Below are 13,886 nucleotides of genomic sequence, written 5' to 3' on the forward strand. Positions count from 1 at the left end.
GAAACTGGTAACAAAATCAGGTAACAGGAGCACACTCCAATGGTTGCCCCAACTCCCTGAAGGTTCTCGATGTAATTCAGTTTATTAAAACTCAATTTACCTAAAATAAAAATTTACCTAAAAAACCCCCACAATTTACCTAAAAAACACAATGTACCTAAAATAAAGTTCTCTTAAACAACAGTTTAACAGGACACAGTTCCACATTAAATACTCCCTGTGGCACATTTTAGATGGTGAAGTGGATGACAGAACAAGATCCTTCCACATCAAAGTGTGGCTGATCTGCAATCTCTCCAAATATAGAGATCATGCATTTCACAAAAGAATGGCTGTCCTCCTCATATTAATATAATTCAAGTTCTTACAGAATTCCCATTAACATTACAGCTGAAATTATCTGTAATGTCATCTCCAGCTTGACCTAGAGAATTTGGAATTTAAAGATATTTCTTCACCAGAAAACTGGCTCAGATTTCTCAAAAAAATCGCTCACACTTAGGAACCATTAAGGTTACAAAAAAAAAAAAAAGAGAGAACAGCACAGTGCAGATAAACTTGCAGTTGCTCATGATATTGTGCAAGTGGCTATAACCTTCTTGCCAGAACTTATTCAATCACAAACAGTTTATTATTATTCATAGCCAAAACTGAAGATGTCACTAAATATTTTCATTTCTAAAATTCCATACATTCTTTGACAATTCAAGTTTTCAGATGACAGAATGTCCTTGCTTTCCAATTTCTGGATGTAATTCTCTCCAACCCCGCACCACCCACCAAATTTCTTTTATTTGTTCCTCTGACCAAGCATTCTTCCAAGCAAAAATCACTCCATTATCTTAATTAGGAACACGAGAAAAAATTTGTCCATTTTCATATGACAACATGAAAAATCTGCCTTCTATTTCTGTCACATTACTACTCATCATTTCAGTTCCTTAAAAAAAAATCCAACATTTCTCCTAAATGGACGAAATCTGATAAAAATGCTCTTAAATGCCAGGAATGCTACAAACTCATGAGCTTTATTTCACAACCTCAATTCAGAATGTACAGAAATGCTAACCCACAATTCAAAATTCAAGTTAAAATGATATAAAAGGTGAGTACTTGGGTTTTAATCAGAATGCCTTGGTTAATACAGTATAACACTTTCATACAAAAAAAAAACCAGTTCAACAGTACACATACACATATGGGCAAACACTTGGCTTTGTACATTGAATTTTACCTAAATATCAAGCAATGCATTTGCATTGTATGCACTTGGTTGATTCTGCACTTCATTTCTAAGATAAAATTGTGATTCATAAATTTCACAAATAAAAAAGAAACACAATAACTCAACAGTCACACATCCCACTCAGGTTCATTTATTTTCACCCATTTTAATCCTGACAGGGAGAGCTTTTACAGGAATTACAGTTCCCTCCCTCTGCCCCCAAAATCCCCAGATTTTTTAATTATCAGCAGAAGTTTACTGTATCAACCATTCTAAAGAGCAAGTATGAGTTCCAGGCATAAAGACAACAGTTTCTGGATATCTGACAAATTGTGGGCTTTTACATTAGGAAAAATGAAATTAAAACACATTCCACATTCCTCAAGGCAAGGGAACATGGAAGCTCCTCCATATTCCATGGTAGTGAGATAATGAAACCTCAGGGTGCTCAGGCAGGGAGGGGCTTTCCATGCAAGACCTTTCTAATAAAATCTGACAACTTCAGACCAAGTCTTGAATTAATTCAAAATTAAGATGTAAAGCTTTTGGGGCACATCAGCAGCACAATATTGATTGATAAAGCATTTATACTCTTCAACCACTCTCTCCTACTTCACAAAAGATTTACAGAAAAATGCAATGTGACTGCTGTGCTTCTTACCCAGCTCAACATTCTGACAGGCACACAGGCACATTATTAGGAGTCACTAGACTAAGTAGATAATAATTTCAAACACATGACTTTTAACCTACTTTTCAAGCAAAGTATTAACAGCATAAGCATTCTGTACCAAAAGTAATTACAGAGCACTGAAGCCACAAATGTGATTGTATTTACACTTCTGGTCAGACACACACACATTTCATCTTTCTTTATCACTTTTTTCATCTAAGGAAAAAATACTGTCCAATAAAAAAATAACAAAATGAAAGAGTTTGTTATGTTGGGGTCTTTTTACAATAAATTTTTATTTTATATGTGCCGCATTCAGTTTACAACTTACCTAAGAATAAATGGATGGTATGGTAAGCTTGCTAAGGATACATAGATTGAAAGATGAATTTAAATTGCAGAATCACAGAGCCACAGAATCATTTGGGTTGGAAAAGATCTCTGAGATCAGCGAGTTCAGCCTCTGAGTGAACACCACCCTGCCAATTACACAGCACTGAGTGCCATGCACAGCTTATTCTGGAGCATCTCCAGGGATGGCGACAGCAGCACCTCCCTGGGCAGCCCATTCCAGAGCCTGATCACCCTTTCTGTGAAGAAATTCCTCCTGATGTCCAACCTGCACCTCCCCTCGAGGTGTGTCCTCTCATCCTGGCACTCATTGCCTGAGAGAAGAGACTGATCCCCGCCTGGCTACAAGCACCTTCCATGGAGCTGTGGGGTGGTCAAGTCCCCTCGGAGCCTCCTTCTCCCCAGGCTGAACACCCCCAGCTCCCCCTGTAGCTCCTCATCAGACCTGGGCTCCAGACCCTTCCCAGCCCTACTGCCCTCCCCTGAATTTGCCTTGGTTAATTAATACTGAAAAATATTCCTTTTTTTTTTGTCCTTCCATTTTTCTCTTTATATTTATTTGAAATAAGCAAACTTTGAGAACAGCTGAATTTAGAAAATAGTACCACTAGACAGCAAACCAATGTTTCAGATCCTTAACAATCCATTTAGTTTAACAGGTGATAAACATCTAAAATCTAATCCAGAAATAACCGTGCCTTGAGAAGGCAAATGCATAATTTGTCTTTTTACCATCCAATTAATAAAGTCCTGAAAAAAACTTTTCCATAAGCTACAGAATAGGTAACTAAGGCAGATCTAACTGAATCAAAGAACTGCACGAGCTGTGGTTATACACAATTTCACCATGCTTAAAACACTCAGTCTTTTGTACTTAAAGCCAAAGCCCATCAGGGTCCTGTTCCCTGCCTGTCACACCCAGAATCCTCTTTTCTTCTGCACCCTAACATGGTTTCTAAAGTTAAAAAAAGAATATAATGCAGAGATCTGTAAACTATGGCTGACTTTTCTCCTTAGAGAAGTTTTCCCAAAAAATTTCCTGAATGTTACAAACTATCACAAAAACTTACAGGCAACATGACAGTATTGAATGTTAACATTTATGTCACACGAGATCAAAAAAATGTATAGGAAAAATTAAGATAGCCAATTTTAAAACTAAAACCAATATTAAATCCTTGGAAAAAATGAAATACAATTAAACGAGCAATTATTTCTTATATAGGTTGAACATAGTTGAAGATATGTCATAAGTTTGAACAGAAAAATCTTACCTGGTTTTACAACAAAATGTTTGATTTATTTACTTGCTGGGTTTTTTCTTCCCATCTCTTTTTCTGTTTGTTTTTTAATTATATTAATAACATTTGATAAACAAACTCAGAAAATGGTGAAACCTCTTTTAAATGTCACAGGATGCAATTTCATTCTGCTTACCTTGGCTGCTATAGCCATAAAGTGGTATCTTAAAAGACTGGCCAAAATATGTCTGTGTGTGTGTGTTCAGTACACTAAAAGCACAGCAATTCACATATTTAAACTCAAATGTTTTCATCTATTTTAACAAATGTTCACATCCACATCTACACTAAAATATATGCATGTATATAAATAAATAAATATAGATATATATACATACATAAAATTCCCAGAATGACACAACAATCAGTTTCACAGGTTCTTACAAAAACGAGAGCACAGAACTAGAGAGTGTATGCATTGCAATTGTTGGCTTTTCTTCTTTTATAGGAGAAGCAGCCCCTGAACATATTTGTGACCTCAAGTGAAGGGGTAAATTAAAATATGCAATAACCAAACAGTTGAACTTACAGCATCACTCCATAGTTTATGAACTTGTTCTATAAAGCAGCTAAATTAATAAATGCATTAAAGCAGCTTTGATCCCTGACTGATAACCAACAGTTTAGAAAAATTAACTGTGATAACCACTGTTCATCATCACTCTGCTATTTGTTTGTTTCCTTGTTTTCTGAAAACAATTTGTTCCTCAGGTTAGCCAAGGGATGTACATGGCATCAAGCCCAAACTACACAAATTCAGTTTTAGTATTCAAACATTTTTTTAATGAGGAAGTTAACTGACAACTGCAGTCACCAGCAGATCAGGCATGATGTCCCAGATCCTAGAAAAAGCTTTAATACCTTCTCAATCATTGTAGTTAAAATTGAATATTGTGGGGTTTATATACCTTATATTAAGTCAGGTATTGCTTTGTTTAATCAGTGTCCTTTTGCTCTAAAAATCCCTCTACATCTATGAAAAAGTGTAAAGCTGAGCAGTGTAAAGTGAAAAAGCTTGCAGCATTTTATCAAGTAACGAGAGAAGAGTTTGAAAGCTTAGTATTAGAAAAAAAAAAGTATTAAACAAAAGGCAATTATGATAATAAAATATTGCATATTTCCCTCAAATAAATGGGAGTTGATCAAGAGCAAAATACTTTACAGCTAAATGTATATTAAATAAATTAAATATAATAAATATTAATAAATAGCTGCATCCTGCATGTAACAAGAAAATAGGTACTCACAGCCATGAATTATTTTTATTTCATGTACATTTATGTGTATGTTAACACATTTGTGGGTTACCTGATCAAGGCTGAGCTTATACTCCAAGTTTTCCATTGAGTGGCAATGGACTCTGAAATCTCTGTGCTTCCCACTCACTTCCATGAAATTGCATTTCCTGTGAGCCACATCTGGCTGACACTGGAAGGGTTTCAATGTTGCATGGGGTAAATCAGGACAAAAGCAGACATTCTCATGCAAGTCTCAATTTCTGCTTTAAAAAACTGTTAAAACTTCCAGAAGAAAAAGGTGATTGATTTTGTGCTACTTCAGTGAAAAACTGCAACTCCTTTAAAGGCAACAGATGTGGCAGCCAAAAAATAAATGGAGCTTTAAAACCAACTCTACTCATATTAACCTTATATTCTTTTATTAAACAGAGATAGTAATTGCCATGACCCAGCCTTCAAACTTTAAGGTTTCCTCTTGAACTTTTATAAACCTGATTTTGCCACAACAATCACATTATTTTAAGATGTCGGTTCTGTTTCTAAATATTGACATTTAACTTAAAGATAGCTATCTAGCCAAAATCAACATTAGGAACCAAAGTCAATTATGAAAGATGAAAAGGACCTACCAATATGGTCAAAAAAAATTCTCCCTACTACTGAGTGCAGCATTATCATTTGCTCCATCAACATGCAGCTGAATTACAGCACACATGAACCACAGCCACCCTTCTCCTATGTTTTCACCCTAGTCTTCAGAATCTGGAATGCTAGTTCTGATCCATGTTGAGCAGAGAAAAATTAGGCTTATCTTCATGTCAGAGGAAGGAAAAGCAATTTAAACTGAGGTACTAATAGAAAAGTTAGAAGAAACACGAGGCTTTAGAGTTAGCTGTGCTATTCTGAGGGTGGAAGGAAGCTGGCAGACATTATTTGAAACTCAAAGGAAATCAAATGTGAGCAGAAACTGAAGTTAGAGTTGTGCTTTAATAATGTGTTCACCCTTCAAAAGAGAACAAATTTCTCTCATTCCAAAACTTGCTCTCTAGTACTTCACTATGTCAAAACCAGTTTGCCCTATGCAAAATTCTGCATTGAAATTATGCCAAGTTCACCAAGCCTGTTGTTTTTCTACTAACTGCCCAGCAAAGATTTAGAGACCATGTTCAATTTCTTATTTTAGGAAAAGTTATTTGGAGTTTACTTTAGTAATCTTATGCCAATTACTCATTTGGGACAGATCCCTTTCTCCTTATGTGACTTGGTCTCTGTTTGTCTTATTAGCAGCCAAACACAGCCTTAGCTGCTTTATTAACAATCAAAGGCCAAAAAACATTCAGCATCAATTAATTTTATTTACTTGTCAGAGTATATAAATGCATGTATCCAATAAATTCTAACACATGTAGGAAAGTTAAAATAAACTAAGCTGCCTGCAGCCAGAAGTCAAATCTGCAGTCTGCCTGCAATGTGCTGTACTGAGCTAAAACCACAGGTGAACAGATCTGCTTTGTGGTTTGCTGTGTGCACAGAACCATACCACTGCAGCTAAACCTATCCTGGAAAAAATTAAACCAGCATAAAAGCCATTATCTTGATTTAATTATTTCAAAATGGGGATAATACAATGTAGTAATGCACAGTAAGGAGCCTATCAACTAAAAAAAGATAAGGATCAAAGACAGAAAATGACTTGAAGATCATAAACTTATCAAATAGAGTAATCTCAAGGTTTTGTGACAGGTCAGCTGGCTCACTCCCTGTGTACTACTGACACTTCAGAGTACAAATGTGATAGGAAAGGGTTTGCAATGCACCTTCCAGCATTACACAAAATTGACACCACCACCATCTATTAGATGTTTGCCATTTAATACCCTCACTTTGAAAACCTCCAGAAGGTGTTGATATGGATTATCACACAAAACCACTGAAAGCACTCTGGAACCAAAGTAACCTCACACCCACACTTTGCACATCTCAGTGCAACTTTCCAGCCAAAGTGTCTCTCTGAAATAGGATGTGCAAGCTCCAAAGGATCTGGGAAGTCCAAGATGATGCCACTGAGTTGCCCTGCTGGAATGTCAATAATCAATAGCATTAATAACTGCTTTTACTGTGTTAACCTTACCCCTGAGGAGTAGCAAAGAACTGCAGCACCAGGTCCTCAGCAAGAATTATGCAGAAGCAAACATCATTCCAAAGCTTCAAATTTACTAAAACTTTCTGAATTTTCCCAAAGGCAGCTAACCTGATTCATGAATTCACACACACCCCTAAACTAAGGTGAGAAAACTGCAGACACCTATGAAATACACGCAGAACAAAAGGCAAAATTCAAATCTAAGAATGCTGTCATTCATGCCCTATTTGAACTCACTGTAATGTTTTTGATAAATAATATAGAACAGCATATATAGACATATACCAAGGCAAAATTTTACAAACACAGATTGTTTTGGTTAATTAAAACAACTAATCCCTTTGAACTGCATATGGGGAAATGCATTGAAGGACTTCCAGTGAAGTGCTGAATTAGTATTACACTACTGTTTGAAAGTCAGCTGAATCTGATCTCTACTGACAAAGAAATGCCTCTGCTGAAAAGATAGCATCTCCTTGTCTGTGAGCTGAACTTGGGGCCTCTGTTCAACAACACAGGAGTTAAGAGGACAAGGTGACCTTTACCCAACAAAAGTTTTTGTACCCTGCACAAGCACGAGTTCAGCTTGGGGATGTGTGTGCAAATGCACGAGCCAGGGGATGAACAGGGCAGGAGAAATTATTGCCAGAGTTATTAAGATGGAAATATGATTTCCTCTGTACAACTATTCTCATCTTAAGTTCTGATGGTTATCTTAAATGTATAAAAGGACATTAAAATACAAGTCTGTTTCTTATATAGAAAATTATCTGCAATCTGGCCTTTACACCAGACCAGAAAGGAAATAAGGCACTACTTAAATCTCCATACAATGTCACAACAGTCATTCTTCAGTAGATTCAGAAAGATGATGATACAACATACTAAACATTGCTCTTAAAATTGGGGTGCTTTTTACCCAAAATGTGCTTTGGGACATTGACTATATGAAGAAACTTTCAGAATAAATTCAGCATTTGGAATACTAACAAAAAATTATTAAACTTCATTTTAGGAAGAACATACTCATTTAATATCCAAAGGGGGGGGGTCAGATTTCCCACACAAAACAGGTACAACTGAACTGAGTGTTCTCAGTCCCTGGTAAAACATCAGTGACTCATTGAGCAGCTCCTGCCTGAGCACAGCAGGATCACCAAAGCTCCAGTCCAAGCTGAAAAATCACAACTTTCTGAAGCACAATCATTTTGTTGGCAGCTTTTCCCTTGACTCAGGAAATATCTATGAATGTTGTGAATCTGCCATTTTATGGTTTGGGATTTTTACAAGTTCTTTTTCCTCCTTTTGCAGGGAAGGGCAGAGAGAGGAAGAGAATGTGAATGGCAGGAAACAGGAGAGATGTGAATTATTACTTATGCCAGTTTTCCAGAGCAATAGATTTAATCCTATATTTGTGATTGCAGTATTTTAACACAAACACACACAACACAAACACACACACACTTGAGAGAACACACAAGTACAAGCCAATCTTGTAATAAGATTGTTATAAACAAATGTTTGGGGTGTTGTGCTGATCTCACTGAGTAGATTTTCTGCAATGCAAGAAATGCAGTTGCACAGGCTCAATTGCTGGCATAAATCATCCTCTAATTTGTTGATGGTGGGGTTGGGAAGAGAGGGCAAATTTCTTTCCAAGTGCAAAGCAATGTACAAATTGACCATTATGTTCCTAAATTGTCTGAGTCAACATTTTTTAAGAAAGATTCTATCTGTGGTGCTCTTCCAAACATTGTTAATATAAATTCTAACTGTGCAACTGGTAAGAAGCACAACTGAGGTCACTGCAAGTATCTGCTGAGTCAAAAGTATTAAATCAAGCCCTTGTCTCCTCAAGTAGTAACATGCAGAAATTGCTGTTAGAAATAAGAACCTCATTTTAGCAAAATGTGTACACCCCACAGAACTAAACATGTTAATGTATGCACATATAGGTATACAAATATATACTTTTAAAAATTATTAATAAAGCTACAAACATAGAGAAACTGAGTTTTAAGGGTGAATTCTGTAGATGTAGGTTATGATTCTTCTGAACATGCTTTGGCTGCTCAACAGCTTCTGGCTTTAGCTGCCAGAAAAATAAACTAATAGACTTTTTTTTTTCTGGTTGATAGAACAAGGTTTTTCCAAATCAACGACATTTCAAGTGGATTTCAAACCTAGGAGGTTTCAAGTCCACAAAAGCAATCAAAATGCAGCAATGGGACATCACACACCTCCACATCCTCCCAGCCCCTCTGAAAAAACCAGCCAACTTTGAAGGCACTGTGAGAGGAAGGGAAACAGAGATATTTTGACTCACTCTCCTCCTCCTAATTGCTGCAGGCACATGGCAGTGAATGAGGCCCCCAGCTCTGTTTGCTGGAGTCTCTAAACAGCACCTTAAGCCAGACAGAAACGTGGATACAGCCAAGCACGTGCTGGAAACACAAGAAGCTGGAAGGACCAAGAAGCAGAGCAGTAGCTCAGATTTGTTTACACTCATGTAGGAACTTGAGGTGGGAGGGGAACCTTGCACATAGAACTGCTCTGCAAGATGCTCAGGATGCCTCTGAATGACAGCAGCTCTATCACTGTCAATTGAACTGCCTCTGGAAGCATCTACCCACAATCCAACCTTTTCTGCTCTTAAGGTCAAACTTTCTACTGCTTCATTTTAAACCCAGATGAGGAATATATCCTTATTTAGCTTTAGCAAATGTTACTGGGACAAATAAGCGAGACTAGCACCCCAAACCAGAACAACTCGTGAAGGACTCCATGGCAAAGCTGTGTCACCTGAAATCACACAGCACCAAGTGAGCTCTGTTCCCCTGTTCAATGGAGTGTGTTCATCTCACCTGTGCCTACAGATATGGAGAATTAATCAGACTAAAGTTAACAATAATATTTTTTTATATTATCACACTTTTTTGAGAGCTGATTGGTAAGCAATCTGACCAGCACCCATGCAGGTAATAAATTCTAGGTCAGTCAGAACTGCAACAATGCAAAGGATGATTCAGAGATGCCACCAAAGAAAACAGCATTCTATTTTCTGGCCAGGGGTTAGAAGTTGAAAATAGGCCATCAGCTGATTGATTACTGGAGCTTGTGCTTTCCTCTGGAAACCTTGTCATGGCATGCAACTGCCAAGAGACCACACTGAATCCAGGACTTCCAGAGATAGCAGGGAGGATACTTTTTCCTGCAGACTGTGTAGTTTGTACAGCTGCTATATTAATCTTGCACCCTAGGTTATCATGGTATCACTTATATATTCCATGTGAGTACAAACTCCTTACACTTCTGGTAGCATTTATTTACAAATTATCCTGCAACAAACAACAGAAGCAGGGATGAAGGGAACCAAAACAACAGAAGTCTTCTTGACTTGAGTCCTCCCTTGAGTCTTCTCAGACTCAACTGTGTCTAAAGAGTTTGTATTATTATGCAGAAGGTTCCAAAAACGTTTGATGGTTCTCTTGGAGCATTCACAGGCTGAGAAATGAGTTTGTTTTCAATTCCCAGTTTAATTAATCACAGAAACTTCCAAGTGGTTGATTCCTTTTTTTAATTCTTTTTTGTGAAGATGATTCTGCCAAGCCAAACATCTCATCTGCTGCTCTGGCTGAATTCTGACCAGCCTCATGTATCAGCAAGGTCTACCTGGTGAAGGCTACTGGGAAAGAAGTGGTTTTGTGGGTTTTTTACTGAAATTTAATCTTCCTTTTGCCTCAGTAAGTTATATCAGTCAGTTAAGGAAAAACTGGTCTGTATTTATCTGTGCAAAGCACTGTCTAGATTTCATTTCAAGTTCCTGGCCACGATGTTCCATAGATTATTTAATTAAGCATGCATCTGAATGGTTAAATCAATAGTAGTGCCCTAGCCCAATGCTGCAAGCTCAGGTTTCATTACAGATTGTACACGTGCTGGATTCTTGTCTAATGACCATGGAACAGGGCACGTTCAATTATTCTCTTTGGGTTTCAGAAAGAAACAGGAAGTTTTGCTATAAACAATGCAGTCATAGAATAAATTTCACCACAGCAAGTTCATCTGAAAAATATGCATTCTTTACAACACAGCCAGGAATGGCATTATGAGAACCAACATCCTGCTGCACTCAGTTTTTTATTGTTTTTTACTTTGGGTTATTTTGTATTAATACTTAGGCAATGTAAGGGAAAAAAAAACATTTTAGTTAATACTGGATGTTTTGTGATGAGCATTACTTCAAAGATGTGGATAGGGAATCAAAAGCAGCTGCTGGAAACCACTGGATAAATAACAAGTTTGCTAAATTTAGTTTATGTTATGAAATACATAGAGTGAAGGAAGAGTCAGTCATTGTAAATTTTTATCAGCTGGGAAAGAATTACTATAGAATATTTCACTCTCTACTTATAAAATAAAGGAAATATGACAGACATGAAATTTTTAAGAGGAATGTGTCAGCTAATCTACACTAAAGCTTAAGACTAAAGTACATCTAATATTAGGATACATTTCTGGTTTCAAATCCTTCTAAAAGTCCACAAAAACATCCAACTAAACTGTAGCACTAAAGAAATGAGAATAACTATTATTCTCTGGCTCCCAACTGTGCCCAGAAAACACACACCATTATTATTATTACTACAACACATCTTTCAATTATTCTACAAACAGGGTAATCTTTCAACTCCAGTATTAAATGAACATAGTGCTCTTGGATTATTAAAAACATTTTCTTAAAATAATCAATAATGATACAGTTCTTCCCTAAAAGAACAAGAAATTACTTTACTCAGCTATTTATTTAATCTCAGCTAATTCCATTATGCTTAGTGCCAAGGTTTTACTTATTTTTTTAATTTTCACGTAGGAAAGAAGATATTTCAAAACATAACAATGGCAGTCTGCAATTACATATTGGATTAGGTTTTCCCTAGGTTCTAGATTCTAAAGATTTCAAGTATTAAGTCACAGCAGATATTCTGGGAAGTACTTTACATCAAATGGGAAACAAAATGTCTATTTTTGAAAGACTGAGGTTGCCAAATAAAAATGAAATACATGTTTAAAAACAAACAGTGCCAAGTAGCTGACACCTCCAATCTGACCCAACTGAAAACTGAATAATTATTCCATCAGTTTTTAAAATCTTGCCAATAAATGCACTTACAGAAATATGGATGCACGCTCCAGCATCCTTTTGGAGTGCACATCTATTCTGACAGAGCAGGCCAGCAGAGGGAGCAGAAGTTAATAAACCCTCTCCTAGAACACGGTTGAGACTCGTCCATGCTATGTCAAACACGAAAGGAAATGAAACCAACACCATATTGCTTATCCCATTTTTAAAGGAAAATGTGGTGGAGAAAAGGAAATTCTATGATGTAGTTTTGGCTGGGGTTTTTTTTGTTTCATAGCAGATGAAAATTCCAAACACACAAAAAACTGCGTGAAGCTCACCTTTTGCAAGAACACATGGAATTCTATAGGACAGAGAAATGCACCCTTAGCAGGAACACCAGAATATTTTCTCAAGTTGCTGTCTATGACACAGATCCATAGTTTATAGGCACTTCTTCCTGCATTTCTGTTCCTTGCTGTAAATGTCTTACCTGCAGGTTGATCTCTGCTTCATAGAAAGTCAGGCAGGAGCAGTAGTGCCTCTCCGAGTCGATGTCCGTCAGAACCACCACGAAGAACGTTGGCTGCTTCCTCTCCTTGGAGAGCTGCCATCCTCCAGGCTGGCAAAACTAAGGGAGCAAGCAGACACACACAGGTGAGCAGGGACACTTGCTGCTGTCAGAAATAGGAAAAATATTTCTGCATCATCAAGGATCATTTCGTTTAAAGGGAACATATGCAGGGTTGCAAAATTTGAAGGAAATGGGGAAAACCCAATATGTCTTGAACTTGGTAAGACTGAGAAAAATTTAGCTATATAAACATTACGGAGAGAATAAACACTATAAAAAGAAAATGTATTCCTTTAAATTCCTTTAAGAGCATCTTTGTGGTGTTGAACAGGAAATAACAGGAATAAATTGACACATGAAGCAGATTTCATTTGGATAAAAGGTTAGAATCTGAAGCTAAAATTCTTGTGACTCAAAACAACTCTACATTTTTAATTTCTTCACTTATTTCACTAATAATTTATCTAATCAAACATAGATATATATCACTTGCACCTACTTGCAAAATGGGAAGTGAGCTCAATACTCATTCCTAAAAAGAATACTATAGAAAAATATTTTTCACCTATTTATTGATTACTTCTGTAAACTTCATTGTAAACATTTGAAATTTTACACACACAAGCAGCATGAACAAACAGAACTACAGCTCAACAGCAAAGTGGAAATTGTGAGGGTTTTTTTCTTTTTTAAATGAATAGTCCCTAATGCAAGAGTGTGCTGAAATTCAGGCATCAGTTTGCTGAAGATACCTGGGACGGCCTTTATCCCTCCCTTCTTTTACTGAAGGCTAGGATCACATCCACAAAAAAATCACAAGTGCGTTTCTAATAGCAAAATTATAAACCTAAAATTTAGACAAAAAAGCAATAACCCCTGTATGTATTAGGAGTAGTAACAATAATAAAAACCCACAATAAATTCCTAGAATTGTTAAACAATGCAGATACCAAAGGAACCAAACAGATAGGACAAAATCTCAAGTTTCCAGAATTGTTTCATTCCTCTAGACATATGTTAAAAGACTGAAAGAGCATGAAGAGTAAGTTGTAAACAAACATTTTCTACAGATTCATCTTTAGAACCTCTACCATAAAACCTGGGTAGTCTTAGGTGAACACCAGTTAAAACTCTGCCTCTGATATGCAGTTTCTTTTATGATCCTGGGAAAATCTTCAAAACCAAAGTTTTCTCATGTTACATTCTTCAAATTCTAGATAGTCGGCTTAACACTTGTGAGTCTGCATCCTTAGAAGTGC

At 36.7% G+C, this 13,886-nt stretch overlaps 1 protein-coding gene across 6 annotated transcripts in view; it reads right to left on the bottom strand.

The window, feature by feature from the left end:
* The window catches only part of SBF2 (SET binding factor 2), a 229,334-nt gene that overhangs the window by 117,934 nt on the left and 97,514 nt on the right, over positions 1–13,886 (bottom strand). For all 6 annotated transcript variants that reach the window (XM_058026340.1, XM_058026338.1, XM_058026343.1 and 3 more), the window contains exon 3: positions 12,547–12,684. In XM_058026340.1, the coding sequence (XP_057882323.1) occupies positions 12,547–12,684 (138 nt within the window). The remainder of the gene's footprint in view (positions 1–12,546; positions 12,685–13,886) is intronic.

This window comes from Melospiza georgiana, chromosome 6, assembly GCF_028018845.1.
Source record: "Melospiza georgiana isolate bMelGeo1 chromosome 6, bMelGeo1.pri, whole genome shotgun sequence".
In the NCBI taxonomy this organism is placed as follows: domain Eukaryota; kingdom Metazoa; phylum Chordata; class Aves; order Passeriformes; family Passerellidae; genus Melospiza; species Melospiza georgiana.